This window comes from Schistocerca cancellata, chromosome 1 (genome assembly GCF_023864275.1).
Source record: "Schistocerca cancellata isolate TAMUIC-IGC-003103 chromosome 1, iqSchCanc2.1, whole genome shotgun sequence".
Lineage (NCBI taxonomy): Eukaryota > Metazoa > Arthropoda > Insecta > Orthoptera > Acrididae > Schistocerca > Schistocerca cancellata.
In genome coordinates, this window is record NC_064626.1 from 759,693,087 (window position 1) to 759,713,581 (window position 20,495).

At 38.4% G+C, this 20,495-nt stretch overlaps 1 protein-coding gene across 3 annotated transcripts in view; it reads left to right on the top strand.

Moving 5' to 3' along the window:
- LOC126186300 (germinal-center associated nuclear protein) overlaps positions 1–20,495 on the top strand; it is a 304,544-nt gene that overhangs the window by 243,471 nt on the left and 40,578 nt on the right. For all 3 annotated transcript variants that reach the window (XR_007537424.1, XM_049928199.1, XM_049928198.1), the window contains exons 24-25: positions 7,960–8,229; positions 18,826–19,023. Coding sequence is in view for 2 of the 3 variants with exons in the window: in XM_049928199.1 (XP_049784156.1) it covers positions 7,960–8,229; positions 18,826–19,023 (468 nt within the window). In the remaining variant the exon portion in view is untranslated. The remainder of the gene's footprint in view (positions 1–7,959; positions 8,230–18,825; positions 19,024–20,495) is intronic.

Below are 20,495 nucleotides of genomic sequence, written 5' to 3' on the forward strand. Positions count from 1 at the left end.
TTTCTTCCAACGGCATTCTGGCCCAATCAGCCGGAGCTGGGGTCATGTGTGCATAAGATGCTTGCTTGTGTGGATGAATGGTGTGTGTTTCTTTTTTTCTGTGAAGGCTGTGGCCAAAACCTTATGTGCAAGTGTCTTTTAATTGTGCCTGTCTGCAAATTAGCAGAAGAGGAATAAAGTATTGAAACAGCTTAGATGATGATTCTGAGATCCCTTCTTGGACTGACATTGAGAGTGGCGAGTGAAGACATAAAACCAGCAACTGTACGTGAAAACAACAATGACAGAACAGATTAGGCACTACCAAAGAAGTAATATAATCACATCCGAAAGATGCCACCTGAGCATCTGCCATGGCAGCCATTACATTTTAACGCTACTGGAAAAGATAGTATAGAATGGTGATTGAAGAGAGGAGACAACAGTTGTGTTAATTTCCTTTGGATTTGGAACAGGCCAACATCCACTCCTTGAAGTGTAAAAAGAAGATTTTATGTAAACATGAAATGCCATGTGGTATTTTACAGTCCATCCCCTCTGCTGCCCCCATTTCAAAGGGTTGTACATATTCTTTGTCCTTGTTTTCATGTGCCAGGACATATAATATGCATATACAATAATAAGTCTGCAGTTTGAGTGCTTCACTGAAATATTTAAATTTCCAACACAAGGGATGCAAGTTGTTATTGTATCAAAAGGCAAATTCAGTTTAAAAATTTGTTAAATTACAAGGAGAGAGATTGTTTGTCCAGCACATACCTTTTGGAGGTGAAATACTAAGTTCTACCAATAGGAACACTCAATAATATAAAAACTATTTCTATCTTTCTGAATTCTGTTCTGTTTCTTCCTCAGAGACTAAAAAGGGTGACTGAGAGAGATATGATTGGAGTGGCAGGTCAGTTAGATCACAGAATGAGAGGAGTCCATCTGCTGAGAGAACAATATGACAAGAATAGCGGTGAAGGTGTAAGAGAGAGAGGAAGTCAAAGATATGCTCTATGCCAACTTCAGTTCATATGTGATACGAGGGTTGACTGAAAAGTAATGCCTCCCCCTTCATAACTCTTCAACAGTTGGTAGCATTGGTATACGGCAGGTGTGGCTTGTTCCATAGCCTCTTCTCTACAGCTCCAGTTAGCGAGAAGCCTTAGCATTGAATGATTGCGTTGTTACAGTGTAAAGTATGGAACCCTGCGCAGATGGTCGGTCAATATGATTTAAGCAACATGCAGTCATTGAAATCTTGACAGCAGAAGGTGTCGCCCAAAAGGAGATTCATCAGAGAATGAAAGCAGTTTATGGTGATTGCGTTGATGTGAGTGCTGTGCGTTGTTGGGCGAGTAAGTTTAAAGATGTTGAGCCGGGAACATCTGACCTGCTTGACAAACAGAGTTGGACATCCTGTGACAGCAATCACCAAGTTTCACAAGTAAAATGTTGACAGATTGATTCAGGACGATCGTTATATCACTCAGAGAGAAACTGCAAGCACAATTGGCATTTCACAAGAATGTGAGGGTCACACTATTGTTTTGCTTGGCTATCAGAAGATCTGTGCAAGATGGGTACCCCAGATGCTGACTCGTGAAATGAAAGTGCACAGACTTGCAACTCCTCTTGCGTTATGAGAATGAAGGTGACATCTTTCTCCATTCAATAGTGACAGGAGACGAAATGTTTTTACATCATTATGACCCGGAGACAAAATGTCAGTCTAGGGAATATCGACACAAAGACTCAACCCAGAAAAAGAAATTCAAGGGGCAGCCCTCAGCTGGAAAAATCATGGCCACAGTATTCGGGGATGTAGCTGGTGTTATCCGTGTTGATTTCCTTGAAGATGGAACAGCAATAAATTCAGAGCTGCAAACTCAGAAATGACAGCTAACAAGGGTCCGAAAGGAAAAGGGAAACGTTTTCCTGCAGCATGACAATGCCAAACCACACATTTCATAAATGTACCACCACATCAGAACTTCAGAGACTGAATCTCACCACCATACGGCATCCTCCATACAGTCCAGATTTAGCACCATCTGGCTTCCATCTGTTCCCGATAATGCAAGACGATCTGCAGGGATATCATTATGTGTCTGATGAAGATGTAGAGAGAACTGTGAGACTGTGATTGCAGAAACAATGTGTCGACTTCTTCCATGACAGCTTCAGAAAACTTGTTCACCGTTGGCAGAAATGTATCCAATTGGCTGGTGATTATGTGGAAAAGTGAATATTGGCAATTAAAGACTCACATTCTAAGGATTATTTCTGCATTTGATTTATCAAAATACTCCCATCCAAACCCAATTAACGAATTGGAGGTATTGGTTTTCATTCAACCTTCATAGAAGGGACAACAGTGAAAGATGAATATTGATTAAAGACAAAGCCAAAAGAAAAGTGATGAATGATTTCATTAGGGATTAGGAGAAAAGTGGAAAAAGAGAAGGAAGGAATTTTTTTTTTTTGGGGGGGGGGGAATTACTACATTTACACGATAAAAAGATGAGTTTTTTCCCCCGAAATTCAGCATTTGAAAAATATAGGATTGTCTTATATTGGCAGATTAAACTATTGCTGCAGAGGCCAACATTTTCATGTTGTGTAGTAGAGGGTATAGGAGTAGTCTTTCATTTATAGGGGTCGTCTTTCATTTATTTTTATAGGGGTCGTCTTACATTTAGAGATGAAGCTTTGGCTACGGAGGTCATGTGCAGATTTATTTTGAAGATATCAGAAGGGCGGGGCTCGGCAAAAGATACTCGCATGTCAACAGCATTAGGGTTTCCCGATATGCTAAAGTGCTTGATACAGTATCATTGTTGCCTGAATTATTGTGTGACATTGACTCGCATGGCGCTAGTGCAAGATGTAAGCAAGAAACTATTAACTAGCCACTACAACAATCTATTCCAATGATTAAAATTTTACAATTTTGTGAAACATGGCAGGAAATATCATTAAATTCTATCATCTTTTAAACTTTTGTTGTATCTGAACAGATTAGCAATAAATGTTCTCATACGTGTGTGGGTACCATATACAAACATTAATTAATGCTGCTTTTTAAGTAAAGGTAACATTCAAAAATGGAAACATTGTCCTTCGATACCATTAGTTGATTCATAACCCAGACCAGTATTTTATTTGGCTATGAGAGACTGTAATGATTTATACAGTGGATTGCAGATGAGAAATTCAGTCCCTATTAGAATACTGGTTAAAAACGTTACCAGCTTTTAATCAGCTTTAGAGCATGATGGTGACATTTAGTTGAAAGAAAATTAATCCAGAATGAAATGTCTTACAAAGGAAATAAATCACAGTAAACTGACTGTAATTGTTGTTGCAAGAATAAATTACAGAGGCTAGATCCGTAGTGGAGATTGCACCACTAGATTGTGGGGACAAGTGAAAGTTTGAGAATGGGATTGAATCATAATTTTGATCTTTTACTTTTGTATAACCATAGTTGGTGTTGTTACATATGACCTGAACACTAGAAGATATTTCAGTCTGCTTTTCACAGTTGCTACAGGAGGGGTGAAGTGGAACAATGACACCAGCTTGGCTGAAAGCAAGCACAATTCCAGGAAGGGGAGCAGTGAGCGAACAGCATATTTCGTTATGTTGCCAACTATGGGAAAACATACCATTTGGCTTTTTGTGAACATCTACCACATTTAGACTGCAGTTTGCCTGAACCCATTTGTAGTTGGGATCAAATTTACTTAAAAATTGGACAAATGCTCAACAATAGTGATCATTTCTGTAGGAGATGATAAAAGTCTAGATAGAGGCCACTGGTGTACTTACGTTTTTTCTTGTCGTAATGTTGTTATTGCTCACCTCGATGTATGACAGTAATGAGGTGGTGTCACCTGGTTCTAAACATCCAATGAGAGAATGGCGAACAGGTAATATGTTTTGAAACAAGAAACATTGTGAATTCTCATGTCATTATAGAAGCAAAAGCCAATATGCATTCAGAGAAAGCAGCTATGTTCTCAGGTACCACCATAACAACCACCTCAGAAATAGGAACATATTCTGAAGGAACAGCCAGCTATTTGTGACAACAAAGATATAAATTTCAGAGCTCTGGTATGATGATGATGATGATGATGATTAAAAATAGTGATACCACAGACTACAGGGTTAATAAGCAGAAAAGGTAGAAAAGAAAACAGTCCAAAAATTAAAGTAAACATCTATAACAATGGAAAATCCAGGATGGAATGTAACAATATTATGAAAAGTATTATAGCAGAGATGCTGAGTTGCAGATAGGCACAACAAAAAGACTGTCACAGAATAAGCTTTTGGCCAACAAGGTCTTTGTCAAAAATAGATTACACACACACACACACACACACACACACACACACACATACATACAAAACTGCAACTCATGCACACATGACTGCAGTCTGTGGCAGCTGAAGCCACACACACACAGTGTGGCTTCAGCTGCCAGAGAATGCAGTCATGTGTGTGTGAGTTGTGCCTGCACATGCGCGCGTGCTTGTGTGTGTGTATTTTTGACAAAGGCCTTGTTGGCTGAAAGTTTATTATGTGATAGTGTTTTTGTTGTGCCTATCTGCGACTCAGCATCTCCGCTATATGGTGAGTAGCAACTATCCTTTTCATAATATTATAAGCCATTTCTTTTTAATAAATCATGATTGATTGCTCCCTGAGCTGCCGACAGGTGTTGTTGATATACCTCGATGGGGCAGCTGAAAATGTGTGCCCCGACTGAGACTCGAACCCGGGATCTCCTGCTTACATGGCAGACGTTCTGTCCAGCTGAGCCACCGAGGACACAGATGAATAGTGCAACTGCAGGGACTTATCCCTTGCACGCTTCTCGTGAGACTCACATTCCCAACTGTCCACAATCCACATATGTAATGTTCCTAATAGATATTTGCCCATCCACTCATTACTCACGCCAACTAAGGAGACGATTCCCATAAGAGTTCGGGCAACCTGTGCGCATTCTTTTTGTTTATTTTATTTTCCCTAGTATTATCAAAATGTAGACAATCAATAAATGACATAATTTAGAATAGGCATAATGTTAAGGTTTTGGAAGGTACTTTAAGTTGATAAAACAGTTCATAATTTTAATTAGTCAGAATACATTAAAAATAAATTTTCTCAAGGAGTCCCTTATAAAAAGAGGTTTTTTATTTTGGGTCATCTTATACTTGGGTAAATACGGTAAATAATTGTGAAAATAATTAATTTTTCTGTATTTGGGGAGGGGTGGGGGTGGGGGAAGAGTGCATTGTGTATAGTAGTCAAGGTCTAGAAGATGACAGAGTTCGATGATATGTTGAAGAAGTAGTTTCCACATCCAAAATTCAGGAGAATTAGTGCTGGGTGGGAGCATCCTAATGGCCCCATGGTGTAGCTGGCATTCAGATATTTTGAGTCATGTTGTAGAGCAAGCTCAATAGCTGGGTCATGGGTATTCCCTAGATGGGCACTTCTTTTGTACTGAGCTAGTTCAGTGGTGAGCATTCTTATGTAAAAAGGCATGCTATAACATTGACTGGTAAACAACATGTGTTGTACATATTTCTCTGCCTTTGATGTTGTAGGATTTGTCAGTGGTGGGGCTAAATATAGTGGTAGAGGCTGTTTATAAAGATCAGTTTTTATAGTGGGAATGATTACAGGGGAGGAACCTTGAGGTAGAGGTGATAGTTGTCTGGGAACATTAAGAGGTTAGATGAGTGTATTACAAGAGTGACGGAAGGTGATAGTGGGTGGTTTGAGAAGTGTGTCAGGGTAAGATTTTCTCATTAATACTCGAAAGAGTCATACTCTTAGTGAAGTAATGGATTGAGGCATGTGTGGCGAGGAGGGTCCTTTTGGGTTTTGTTGGAAGTTGGAGCTATAGTGAGTGTTCATCAGAAACAAGGGTATCATCAGGAATGCCCTAGGAAAGTGTGACAGAACCTATCGTTTCCTGCACACGCATGCGATCTGATGGATAGGTGAACAGCAGTATGCAGCTGTTTTGCTAATAATGCCATAATGTAGGGGAAGTGACTGGAGAAGGGTACATGATGACTTGGACAGAACTTCTGTTTGGTGTGATGAATGACAGCTTGCTCTGAATGAGGGACAATATAATTTGATGCAGATGAGTAGGAAGAACAATCCTGTAATGTTTGAATACAGCGTTGGTGGTGTACTTCTTGACATAGTCACATCCAATTAATATCTAGGCATTATCTACATCTACATCTACATCTACATCCACATCCATACTCCGCAAGCCACCTGACGGTGTGTGGCGGAGGGTACCTTGAGTACCTCTATTGGTTCTCCCTTCTATTCCAGTCTCTTATTGTTCGTGGAAAGAAGGATTGTCGGTATGCCCCTGTGTGGGCTCTAATCTCTCTGATTTTATTCTCATGGTCTCTTGGCGAGATATACGTAGAAGGGAGCAATATACTGCTTGACTCTTCGGTGAAGGTATGTTCTCGAAACTTTGACAAAAGCCCGTACCGAGCTACTGAGCGTCTCTCCTGCAGAGTCTTCCACTGGAGTTTATCTATCATCTCCGTAACGCTTTCGCGATTACTAAATGATCCTGTAACCAATATGAAACCGAACAAGCTTGTAAAGTAAATCGTAGGAAGGGGGGAATTCTGGGAGAGTGTAGCTCATCTATAAAGGAACCCACATAAACGACATTTATGAGCTCAATTCTTGAGTACTGCTCAAGTGTTTGGAATTCCCAGCAGGTCAGATTGAGGGGAAGATACCAAAGCAATCCAGATGTATGGTGCTAGATTTGTTACTTGTAGGTTCGATCAACACAAAAATATTAAAGAAGTGGTCCATGAACTCAAATGGGAAGGGAAGACAAGTCTTTTTGTGAAATCCAATTGAGAAAGTTTGGAGAAATGACATTTGTTGCTGACTTCAGAACAAATCTGCTGCTACCAGGGCTTGTATGGAGGTATACATATAGTCATGTTTTCCTTGCTCTGTTTTTGGAACAGGACAGAAAATTCCTAATGGTGGTATAAATTACCCTCTACAATTTACTGTATGGTGGCTTGAGGAGATATACATTTGTTAAGTGAGAGGAGGAGACTGCCTGCAAGATTTCTTTGCCAACCAAATCTGTGGGGTAATTTTTGGAGAGGAAAGTTTGGGTGGAGTTGTTGATATAGGTGTTTATTGATTTAATGGATTTAGTGTTGGAGCCATTCTTTTCCCAGTTTAAGGACAAAGCCTCCCTTACACACACACACACACACACACACACACACACACACACACACACACACACCCTTGAGTGTGAGAGAGGGGGGGGGCTGAAAAATTAGTGAAATTATGCAAACACTAACATGAAAGTGAAATGGAGAAGTTTGTGATTGAAAATAGTTCATACTACTGTATTTATTTGATTAGTCACTTCACAGTTTCACAACCAGTACTTGTTCCAGCTAACAACTGATTACTCAGTCATTCAAAACAGGAAATTTATTTCCTTTATTAACATGGTAAAAAGTTGTATTACAGTGAAGCTGTTGAGTTAGTCAGATTACTACAGTAAGAAAACTAGTGAAATTATGTATTATTTTACATTTCTCTGTGCAACACACATCAGTCAGTTGCATATGAGTGCCCGCCTATTGCCATTTTTGTTTGTTTTTTTCAATCCTGGAATTTCTGTCGTCATATTGTAGTAAGCTGTTTTCTAGCAGAAAGCATTAATCTGAATATGTGACTGATTCTGGGTCTATTATTTTATAAAAGTCAGTCATTCTGTGTACAGTTATAAAATTTGAACATTGCATAATTTGAGCTAGCTATTTTTGCAATTTTTGTTGTTTCATAAATAACGAACCATAAATAATGCACAAAATATTGTAACTTATATATTCACATTATCTGTTGCACATGATAAAAATGTTTTTATTCTAGGTCTACAGGTACCAAATGAGCCAGAGATCATGAACACTACACCCCAAAAAGAAGCTGAAATCCTACCTGAATGCCTAGAAACAGAAGTTGATGAAACAGTCCAACTGGCAGACAGGTCATGTCTTGATAAGCAGGGTAGCCCTGTCATGCATGGGAGTATGAGATTAAGGAATGTTTTAAGAGAAGTATCTTTGTTGGAAAATAAGGTGGACCACCTGGAGAAGCAACAGAGTTCCATACTAGCAAAGCTGGAAAAGGAGTTAATATCTGGTTAGTATGGAGGCAACAAATTGTCTTACAAATACTTCTTATTGCATTATTTGATTATTTTAACAAACAAATTGGTGATGGACTTATGAACCTCATTTTTCAATTTAAATTTAACTCTCTTCAGCATTGGTATGCCCTGTAATTCTGATTATTATGAAATTTCACTTATATGAATTCAACTTCCATTCCCCTATAATTGTTCATTACAAACCATCAACCTTGTGACAGAGGAGTGGCTTTTATACCTCAACAATACAGAGATCAGGTGAATCCACATCAAGGTGTGTATGTGGAGAGACTACACTAACATAGGGTTCATGAAGAAGAGTGAGGAGAATTTTCGATAGTTGCTGGGACAACATCTGGATGACTGACCAATCTGACCTTGTAACATTAGCCCACATGGCCTTGCTATGTTGGTATTAGGAATGGTTGAAAGCAAGTACAAAACTGCACACATTACATTTCAAGAAGTAGATTTAGACTCTGCCCAAAATTTATTGGTTATGAACTACAGATTAAAACTCCATAAATTAGTTAGTCCATTAGTTAGGTACATGTTCCATAGATCATTTGAATGATTCTTTCATGAAAATGATGTAGAACAAGTCATTTTACAGGATACGTATATTGCATATTGAACTCATTTCTGGGGCACTGACAGCTTTAATAGTGGGCATTAAGGGTCATTTTTCTCTCTAGTGTTGTAGGTCTTAACTTCACCATTCTTCTCAAGTTGTAATTGATCATTCATGATGAATTTCATTAGCAAATATATGTATTGTGATGATGTAGTGAAAATGCCTTGCCCCTTTAAAGGGGTATCTCATGACATCCATGGGTGAACACCGCATGTTGTTCTTACTGCTTGTTTTTCTACAATCGGTACTTTTTTATAAGTGGTGGGTTACCCCAGAAAATTCTTCTGTAAGACATTATTGAGTGGAAATATGAGAAATCTGTCAGGAATTTTAATGCTTTTGTTTCCAAGATTAGCAATTATACAAAGATCGGAAGTAGCTGAACTTAATTGTTTGAGAAGCTCAGAAACATCCTCCTTCCAGTTCAAGGTTTTTTCAATATTTACACCCAGAATTTGGAGCATTCTACCCTATTTATTGACTCCTGCTCATGTACTACATCAGCTGTTGGTATGACTATTTGTTGTACAAACTGAGTATTTGATTCCTGATTGTGCACCATGTCAATTGTTGGTATGACTCTAGTTGTTGTACATTACTTAATATAGTGTGTGTTTTCAAAATTGAGCGAGAGGCTGTTTTCTGAGAACACCAAATAATTCTTTGGAAAATATCATTTACAGTTTCTTTTGTTGCTTTCTCCATGATTTAATTTATTAGTGCGCTAGTGTAATCTGCAAAAAGTATCAATTCTGCTTATTGAATATTAAGTGGAATGTCATTCATACATTACATTGCAGAAAGAGAGAAAAAAAAACCTTGAAGAAACTATTATGTAATGGAAAGAGGGAGTAGAAGAAGAAGAAGAAGAAGAAGAAGAAGAAGAGATGGAAGATTTGATTCTGTAAGCGGAATGTAACAGAGCACTGAAAGAGCTGAGTTGAAATGAGATACCTGGCTAAGATACCATTCACTCAGAATTATTGACTCTCTTTGGAGAATTAACCACTCTACCTGGTATGCAACAGATAAGAGACTCACAAAATACCCGTAGACTACAAGTAGAATGTAATAATCCCAATACCAAGAAAAATGCAGTGATAGGTATGAATAATATCAAACAATTGATTTCATGAGTAATGGTTTCAGAATACTTACACAAATTATTCACAGAAGAATGGAAAGACTTTTTAGGATTGACCAAGGCAAGATCATTTTGGATTTTGGTGAAATGTAGAAACATGTGAAGCAAACTGACCCTTTAACTTATCTTAGAAGTAAAAGCTGAAGAAAGATGAATCTATATTTATAGCATTTGTAGATTTAGAGGAAGCTCTTTATGTCAAATAAGTGAAAGGCAACTACTCACCTATAGCGGATTGATGTGAGGAGCACAGATACACATAACAGGAAACAGCATCTACACTAGCTTTCAAGCAATGAGTCTTTTCCTAGCACAAGGATACACATTCACACACACAATCATCTAGCCACCCAAAGGCACAATCCCGTGATCATGGCAAGAGTCTCTAAAGATAGATAATTTGAGTCAGACTGTGACAAGTTTTTTGCAGTGACACTTGTCACAACAAAGTATAAAATCTTTTGTATGTGATGAGGAAAACAAAACATGAATGAACATTGTGAATTGATTGTGAATTGTGATTTTTTTCAGCTCATTCCAAACAGATGCTAATCATTTAATTAGAGTACAGGATAGTTAGTAAGATATGATAGATCATAGTATTTTAACATATCCTGCTCAAATATTCAGTTCATCCTTCATGAAATCTTCAACTGAATTGTAAATAATATCATTACTGACAAAGATTAACTTGTTTCCCCATCACCCCCATCCCCACACACACCACCCACCAGCCCCACCCTCCCCACCTCCCACCACCCAACCCATTGAGTCTAGCTTCATACTGAGAATGTTCCTGTCCTAAAATTGTTTGTAAATTGTAATTCCCATGTATTGGGGAATCTGAGCATGTAAGTAAAACAATGAAGAGGAAGCATAAATTTATCTTTATTTCTCATATTACATGAGTGATTGAAATAGTTTTTCATAAATGATTCTAAATTACTATGTAAAAATATGATAATATCATAGATGTGTAGGGCGAGAACTGTTAATAATTGCATTTTTAAAAAATAATGTGCAACATGATTTCCATGGCTTTACAGCACACACTTTTCTAATAATTCTTTTCTGTAATTTCAGGCTGCACACTATGTTGCTCAAATTTCCCCAAAAAACCGTACTATACTTTATAAACAATTGGAAGTATCTATGATGTGCAATTTTTGTTGTGTCCACATCAGTGGCACTATCTAAAATGTTCATTTGCAAATGCAAACCTACATAACTTGTCCGTTAAACAATGGAAACTGCTGGATGGGATAATAACACTGTTATGAAAAAAATAGATTTCTACTCACCATGTAGAGCTGATGTAGAGTCGCAGACGGACACAACAAAAAGACTGCTATACATTTCAGCTTACGACCAAAGGGCCTTCTTCTGAAGTAGAAAACACACATACATTCACACAAGCACAACTTGGTTGCTGTGGGCAGGGACAGTGTTGACCAGGTTGCCATGAAACATCCTTGACAACACTGGTAAAATCAGCTATTGACACTGTTATTGCACTTTGGCTGCAGACATTAATTGTACATTGTAGATACCTAGTATTTATTATTGAAGGTGTTCTTTTGTAAAGATGGAGGAAAGTAACCAGAAAGTTGTGATGTTCAATTTCTCCCCAACCGAAAAATATTTTATACTGGAAGTTGTATTGTGTCAGCATAAAAATAAATAAATAAATAAATAAAAACCGTACTACAGACAACAAAGAAAAGGCAAGGAACTCACAGAACATAGGGACAAATCATGACTTACAGTGTTTGAAAATGAGTTACGTCAATATTAAGAAAAGGACCAACAAAGGGTCCACGAGTGGCAGGGTGTAATTTCAAGATGTGCTTCACAATTATTACATTCCATCACTATGTAACTACATGTGCTGTGTAAGCTGGAACAAAAACAGAGTCAAAACTCTTCAAAGTTGAAATGCATGAAACAAGAAGCAGTAATTTCATCAGGGCTGCTGTTACAGAAAATGAGCAGACGCTGAGAGTAGGCCTGAAGCCACAGTTTATTCCTATTTCCAGTTCCTATGTTGACAATGCAGATTTTCATCCCAAAGTTATAAACGGTGATTTGTATACATTTTAATGTTGTTGAATAAATAGCTTGAAACTAATTTGGCAGGAAAAAATAGTTTATATTATTATCTGTTATGTTCTTGTTCATTTGCCGGCCGCTGTGGCCGAGTGGTTCTAGGCGCTTCAGTCTGGAAACGCGCGACCGCTATGGTCGCAGGTTCGAAACCTGCCTCGGGCATGGATGTTTGTGATGTTCTTAGGTTAGTTAGGGTTAAGTAGCTCTAGGGAACTGATGATCTCAGATGTTAAGTCCCATAGTGCTCAGAGCCATTTGAACCATCTTGTTCATTTCTTGTTCTTATACAGATTTAAATAGCGTTTTAGGCTACAGTTCATTCAGGCTCCTCGTCTGGTGCACTGACTGCTATGTTGTATTGTGCACGTCAATTGCTGCAGCTGTAACATCTGCACACAGTTTTGTTTTTCTCTGAGTCCTAAACTTAAACAACTCAATATTTTGCACATTAACAAACATTGCCAGAGGCTAAAGAAGTGGTAAGTGGAACAAAATTTTCCAAGACTGACATTGGACTGACCATGACATCTTCTGCACTGCATTCCAGGACACACCTACTGAGCCACCACCTTATGATTACATATAGAATACAATACTTACTACTGGTATTGTTCTCAACATGTGTGCATTTGTATAACAGTTTAAGCAATAAATTAATACCGTTTTCAAGTTTGCTAACAACTATAATTAACATCAAAATCAACTATAATTAACATCAAAACATTTTGCCTTCATCGAAATCTCGTTTTGTGTATTTGCTTCAGTTCTTATTGGGAATTAACATCTTTTTAGCGCAACAGATTAAAACTCAATCAGCGGTCCTAATTTAAAGTTATTTGTTCACTGCCCTGTAATACACTGCACCAGCCAAAATGCAGCCCATAGTGAATGCTGTTCTCAAACATGGGGCGAGGTAGTTGACGTTCATAAGCAGCTGGAAATCACCCTGACTAATGTCAAATGATTGGCAGCTACTGCAAATCAGAGTGTTGGAAGTGTTCCCGAGAGCTGTGTACCTACGATACCAGTACCATAGTTACCTCAGGTACTATTCTCCCCTGTGGATCCAGTCTCCTCTGCAGAAAGTACAGGATCTGTCACTACTTGGCCATGTAGCTGTGAGTGGCATGTCAATGGTGGATCTAGGTGTCCTTTACAGTGTGGATGGGGGCCAGGGAGGACTCAGAGAGTTGTACTAATCCCCAAAACCAACAAGTTTGTGGTGTTGTCTTTCACTGAAACAGAAACAGTGGGAATCACTTCACCTGTTTTGTCCAGTGTCAAGAGGAGACAAACACAAAAGGGTAGGGTCTGTTAATCATCAGCAGTTCAAACCTGTAGCAAATGATGGTACCCATTAGGGCAATGGCAGCAAGGGTCTAGAAAGGACACCAGGTGAACACATTGTGTATACGTGGGGCCCTCAGGGTCTCATTCAACATGTTGAAGAGGCTATTCCAGCAACCATTGAAGGAACAGGTTGCAAGCAAATGCAGATTGTGGCACATATTTTAATAAATGATGCCTGTTGTCTGGGCTTCGAGGTCTTACTTCGGTCATTCCACCAATTGGCAGAGAAGTTGAGAAGGCCAGCCTTGTGCATGGAGTTTAGCAAAGCACACAATTTGCAGTGTTTCTCCAGAACTAATCTAGACCCTTTGGTTTTGAGTCAAGTGGAAGGAACTGAACCAGTGGCTTTTGTGACAAGCTATGCTGTGACTTGGTGGACTTGCATCGTAGGGTTGAGACCTGTATGTGCCCCCTAAATGAGTTAGGTTTGCACTACACATCAGAGGCTGCTAATCAGGTAGCTGACTGTGTCTGGTGTGCACACAAGGTTTTTTTTTAGATTAGACAACACTCTATCCAGTGCAGATAACAACAGCTGTGAGAAACCCAGAAGTATCAGTGTAAGATTGAAAGAAATGCCTCCCACAGGCGAGAGTATTAAAATCCTAATGGTTAATTGCTGAAGCATTCACAAAAACATGCCAGAGATTGAAGCACTCCTGAAAAGCAGTGAAGCTCACATAATACTAGGTACAAAAAGCTGGCTGAAACCTGAAATTGATAGCTGCGAGATTTTTGGGAAAAAATTTAAGTGTGTTCTGAAAGGGTAGGCAAATGGGAAATGGCAGTGGTGTATTTGTTGCAACAGACAAGAAAATCAATTTCACAAAGATAGAAACTGAAGCTGCATGTGAGACTGTTTGGGCAAAACGTAGTATCAGAGGTGGACACGAAATGAAACTCCTAAAGGAACAGAGATTACTGCATAATAGGTATAAAACAAAGTGTAGGGCTATAGAGAGAGATACTAAATGAAACACATTTAGCTGTCAAGAGAGTAATGTGTGACCCCTTCATTGACTACCCTAATAGAATATTGCCAAATGATATTTCACAAAACCCAAAGAAATTTTGGTTGCCTATAAAGGTTGGAAGTGGCACTGAAGTTGGTGTCCAGTCTTCAGCAAATGAGACAGGAACTGAAATTGAGGGTAGCAAAGCAAAAGCTGAAATGCTTAACACTGTTTTCAAATGTTCGTTTACACAGGAAAACCCAGGAGAATTGTCCCAATTAATCCTTGTACCATTGGAAAGATGAGTGAAATAAGTATTATTGTCAGTGGTATTGAGAGACAGCAGAAATCATTAAAATTGAACAAAACTCCAGGGTCCAGTGGAATCCCTGTCAGATTCTATACTGAATATTTGGCTGAGTTAGTCCCTCTTCTACCTGTAAATTATCGTAGCTGTGCCCAGTTGATGGGAAATAGCGCAGGGCACACCTATCTACAAAAAGAGTAGTAGAAATGATCCACAAAATTACCATCCAGTATCCTTGACACCTATTTGTTGCAGAATCTTAGAACATGTTCTGACCTCAATCATAATGAGGTATCTTGAATAGAATGACTTCCTCAGTGTCAACGAGCATGGGTCTCGAAATCATGTGAAACCTAACTGGCAGTTTTCTCACACGACATACTGAAAGCTTGAGTCAGATAGATGCAGTGTTTCTTGATTTCCAAAAAGTATTTGACTCAGTACCACACCTATGCTTATTGTCAAAAGTACAACCGTTTGGGTTATCACGTGAAATTTGTGACTGGATTGAGGTCTTTTTGATAAGTAAGACGCAGCATGTTACCTTAGATGGAGAGCCATATGCAGAATTAACTTCGGGTGTGCCCCAGGGAAGTGTGTTGGGACCCTGGTTGTTCATATTGTAGATTGATGACCTTTCAGACAATATTAATATTAAAATCAGGCTTTTCGCAGAAGATGGAGTTATGTATAATGAAGTACTATCTGAGAAAAGCTGCATAAATATTGTCAGATTTCGATAAGATTTCACAGAGTTGCAAAAACTAGCAATTTGATTTAAATTTTCAGAAATGTAGAACTGTGCACTAAAAAAACATGCTATGACTGTAATATCAGTGAGTCAATTCAGGGTATGAAACAGAATGATGAAGTGGCTCAGTAATAGGTAAAACAGGTGGTAGACTTCAGTTTCTTTGTAGAATACTTGGTTAAGTGCAATCAGTCTACAAAGGAGATTGGTTACAAATCACTTGTGTGACCGGTTCCAGAATTTTGCTCAAGTGTGTGGGACCTGTACCAAATAGATCTGACAGGGGATACTGAATGTCTGCAGAGAAGGGCAGCAGGACTGGTCACAGGTTTGTTTGATGCATGGGAGAGTATCACAGAGACACTGAAGGAACTGAACTGGAAGACCCTTGAAGATAGACATAAACCATGCCAAGAAAGTCTATTAACAAAGTTCCAAGAACTGCTTTAAGTGATGACTCGAAGACTACTACAACCCCTTACGTATTGCTCACATAGGGATCATGAGGATAAGATTAGAATAATTACTGCATGCTCAGAGGCATTGAAACAATCATCCTTCCCACACTCCATATGTAAATGAATCAGGAAGAAACTCTAATAGCTGGTGCAGTGGGATGTACCGTCTACCATGCACTTCATGGTGGTTTTTCAAGTGTAGATGTAGATGTAGATGCACTTGTTTTGTACATAAAAGTTATATGCTGATTGTTTACTTACTGCTATTCAAGCATATAGAACAGTTTTGATAGAAGCATTCAGTCATTATTGGCTGCTTTCAAACTCCATGTACTTAACTTCTTACACCAAATATTTCTTTCTTACACTGCCACCATGTGCCTATAAACTTCATAAAATATCATATTAATTGCAAGTCATCTGCAAAAATCGATATGAGATGAGCTATCTTCACTAATGATTTGTTAAAAAATTGTACAATGTAAGGAAAAGTTAAGAGTTCTACTTACCATAAAGGTTACATGTTGAGTTGCAGACAAGCACAGTGAAAAGCTTTCAGCCAAAGGCTCTGTCAGAAAAAAGTAAACATGCACACTTGTGTGTGCGCGCGTGCGCGTGCACACACACACACACACACACACACACACACACACACACACACACACACACGAATTTGCACAAAACAAGGCTTTGACCTGACGATCACAGTTGAACTTGGCTTGATCCACAAAATTTGGCAGTCAGAGATGATCATATGGGATTAAACCATTAACTTCATTATTATGATGATAAAAAGTTCCAAAATATAAATTTTTATAGATTTTATCATTTCTATTCTGGTTTATTTAGTATAGTTTTATAAAACTTCTGTTGCCCCAGATTTATTTTTTTTCTACTGATATAATGAAATGATCCTTACATGGGTCGATCCCCCAAAAAAAAATAAATAAAAAAAATAAAATAAATCCAATTTTACTCATTTCCATGGACAACTCATGCTTGGCCAAAAATTTGATTATGGCACAATTGTTTTCACTAGAAAGGTTTGTGAGACCATTTCCTTCTATCTTCCATGGATTCAGGTTCACATATTGACACAGTTAACGAAAGCACTCTGTTCATATTCCTTGGTCCCATATCTCAATACAGCAAACTTAGAAAATACTCTCTTTATTTAAGTAGAAAAACTCGCATCTTACATCTTAATTTAATCAAATAAATGAGAATACATGGACTACAACATGACTCTCTTTCCTGTAAATACTGGTACGGTAGTCATCATGAAGGTTTCAATTTTATTTAAGATTTTTACAGTACCTTCACTAAACCAGTGTCCATTTAAACAAATTACTCCAACATTTGTAAACTTATACAAAAAAGTTGCAGTTTGTCTATTTCTGAACTTGATCATTTGAGTATCCAGTATTTAAACCATTTGCATTACAGTGCATGATATATTTAACATATTGAAACTCATACAAAAAAGTTGCAGTTAACCTATTTTAGAGCGTTCATCACTCAAGTATTCAGTATTTAAACCGTTTACATTACAGTGCATGATATATGTATTTCCAATTTTATTTATAGTTCTGGGTATACTATTGTTTGGTAGATGTTTATGTCCGTTGACATCCTCATCAGCACTTGTCAGTTTCCCTAATTTCTTCTGATGTGACAAGTATTAATGAACATTTTGTGAAATATTTTGGAATGTAGTTTGTATAGATGTAAACTATCTTTCTTCAGATGTCTATTACTTTAAAATTTATTAGTACCTGCCATAAGAAAAAAGTACCTGGATTTTGGAGAGAAGAGAGAACTGTTACAGCTGTCTGCAGGTGAAATAGGATGATAGGTATAGAAGTTCAAATTCTTGCAGAATAATACTTTTGAATTCACTGAGGCAGGTGGACAACACCACTCAACAGATCCCTCTGATACCTACCACACCATAACACCACTGCCTCCAAATTTTACTGTTGGCACTACACACGCTGGCAGATGGTGTTCACTGGGGATTCACCATACCCACACCCTGCCATCGGATTTCCGCATGGTGTGCAGTGATTCGTCACTCCACGCAACGTTTTTCCACTGTTCAATCGTCCGATGTTTATGCTCCAAGTGAGGCATCATTTAGCATTTACTGGTGTGATGTGTAGCTTTTGAGCAGCCGTTCGACCTAACTGTCATAGTACTTGCAGTGGATCCTGATGCAGTTTGGAATTTCTGTGTGATGGTCTGGATAGATGTCTGCCTATTACACATTACGACCCTCTTCAACTGTTGGCAGTCTCTGTCAGTCATTAGGCTTAGTCGGCCTGTACAGTTTTGTGCTGTAAGTGTCCCTTCACATTTCCACTTCACTATCACATCAGAAACAGTGGACCTAGTTATGTTTAGGAGTGTGGAAATCTCGTGTACAGACATATGACACAAGTGACACCCAATCACCTGACCACGTTCGAAGTCTGTGAGTTCTGCAGAGTGCCCCATTCAGCTCTCTCATGATGTACTGAGGTCGTGATATGGAGTACCTGGCAGTAGATGGCAGCACAATGCACCTAATATGAGAAACGTATGTTTTTGGCGGTGTCCGGATACTTTTGATCACATAGCGTAAGTACCCATTAGTGTACACACAAAGTTAATTGTTGAATTAAGATATGAGTTAGATACTAACATTTTTCAAACTTCAGGTATTTGGAGTTTGTTTGGATACTAATACAATCTGCTAAAACCATTATGTGGCACATTATTACATATACTGACTGGCTATTCATTTTTGTACATGAACACATGGTAGATATATTTTTACATATCAACCCATATATGAAAATACATTTCACATTCACCCAAGTGAAGCTTATGATTTTCTCTTATAAGGTGCTGTTGATTTTCCACATCACTCAGTGTCTTGGAAGTCAGATGCTGAAAGAATTACTCCATCATTCAAGTCTGAGGATAGACTAAAAATGTGCAGAAATAGTGTTGATGCAGCTGCCCTGCTGGATTCTGAGATGAAGGCACTCTCATCAAGGCAAGAAAAAGTTTTGGAGGACTTGGCAAGAAGTATTAATGAAGGTAAGAATTAGACTTCAGGCCGAAGGAGTATATGGTATAGAGCAAACACTTCAACGTACCATTCAGGTACTCATGTAAACGTACAGGAATTTAGACCACTTGTGGGGAGAGGAGTACTATGAGCTAACAAGCCTCGGCTCTGTATTGCAGGATTGGAGTCTACACCTGCTATCTGTGCTTCTGCCAAAGCAGACAGGACAGATGGCCATACAAATTACCAATTTGACAGATGGCCATACGGATTACCAATTTATTCGGAGTCATACCTCAACCCCATAATGGACCAGGAGTGGTCTCTTTGCTCATTTCAAAATTATAAAACAAAACATGAGCACTGCACAACATGAAGCAGAGCAGAGAACACAAATCATAATGTTGTAGTTACTGCAAAATTGCTTGCTGAGATTCGCATTGTCTTAAGTGTGGTAGTTCAGACCCAACGTCTACCTACACGACCATAGTTCAAAACATCTACCTGCCAAAACTGCCACATTGAAGTGTCTGCACTATAACAGTGCCATCAATTTACAGTGTAACTGTTTCCATACAGCATGGTTTAGAAGAGTAAGCTGAGCAAGTTAAATTAAATACGTTTGTTGTTTTTATCATTAAAATTTTAAGATTTTCACCTTAGTTATCATGTATAAATGGTATTTCGTGGCAAATATTTGACAAGAACAGTTTTAACTAAAAGAATAAAAATTAAAAAAGACAGTTTTCTGTAAACTGCCGCCTCCTCAGATGAATTTTCCTCACTTACTGCTATCCTGTTAGGTATTTTTATTTACTAATAAAATGCAGTCTGAGTGCAGATAGATGAATATTAAGAAATTAATGTTTGTTGTAGGTTTCAGACCTTCTTTGCATACACATATCTGTTCAAGTTAGTAATGTAAGTAGAAAGTCAGCAATAGCTTTATACAACTTTCCACCTTAAACCTTCGTAAAGCTAAATGCCTTGGGGAATATGCAATCAGGACAGAGCTACACAACACCTTTGTGATACACTTCCAGAGCATATCGAGGCAGTTTACTTAAAATGTCACCAATCCATTCCCAACATGTTACTCTAATGTGTGAGGGAGAAGCCACTTGCGACAAATATGGTAAGGCTGCTCACACAGGTGTTGTTCACTCTTCCCCTTCAGAGTGTGTTAATTGCCCTGTGGATCATTCTTCCTGGAATAGAGGCTGTGGCATCTACTTTGAGGAAAGGAATGGTATCCATATTGTGAGGGCAAAAATAATCTATAAGACTGTGCAGCCTCCAACTTTCACTACTTCATTTGCTTCAGCTCTTAAAAAGCATATTCTGAAAGCCAGTGCCTCTATACAAAGGGGGGTTGCAAGTGTTGTCACTAATACGCATGTTTGTCAGTGCCATTGTAAAACTAATGTTATTCCTGAGGCCAAAGCTCCCCCTAAACATCTGGAAAGTCACAGCTGCTGATATTGAAGAGCTTCTGGCACCT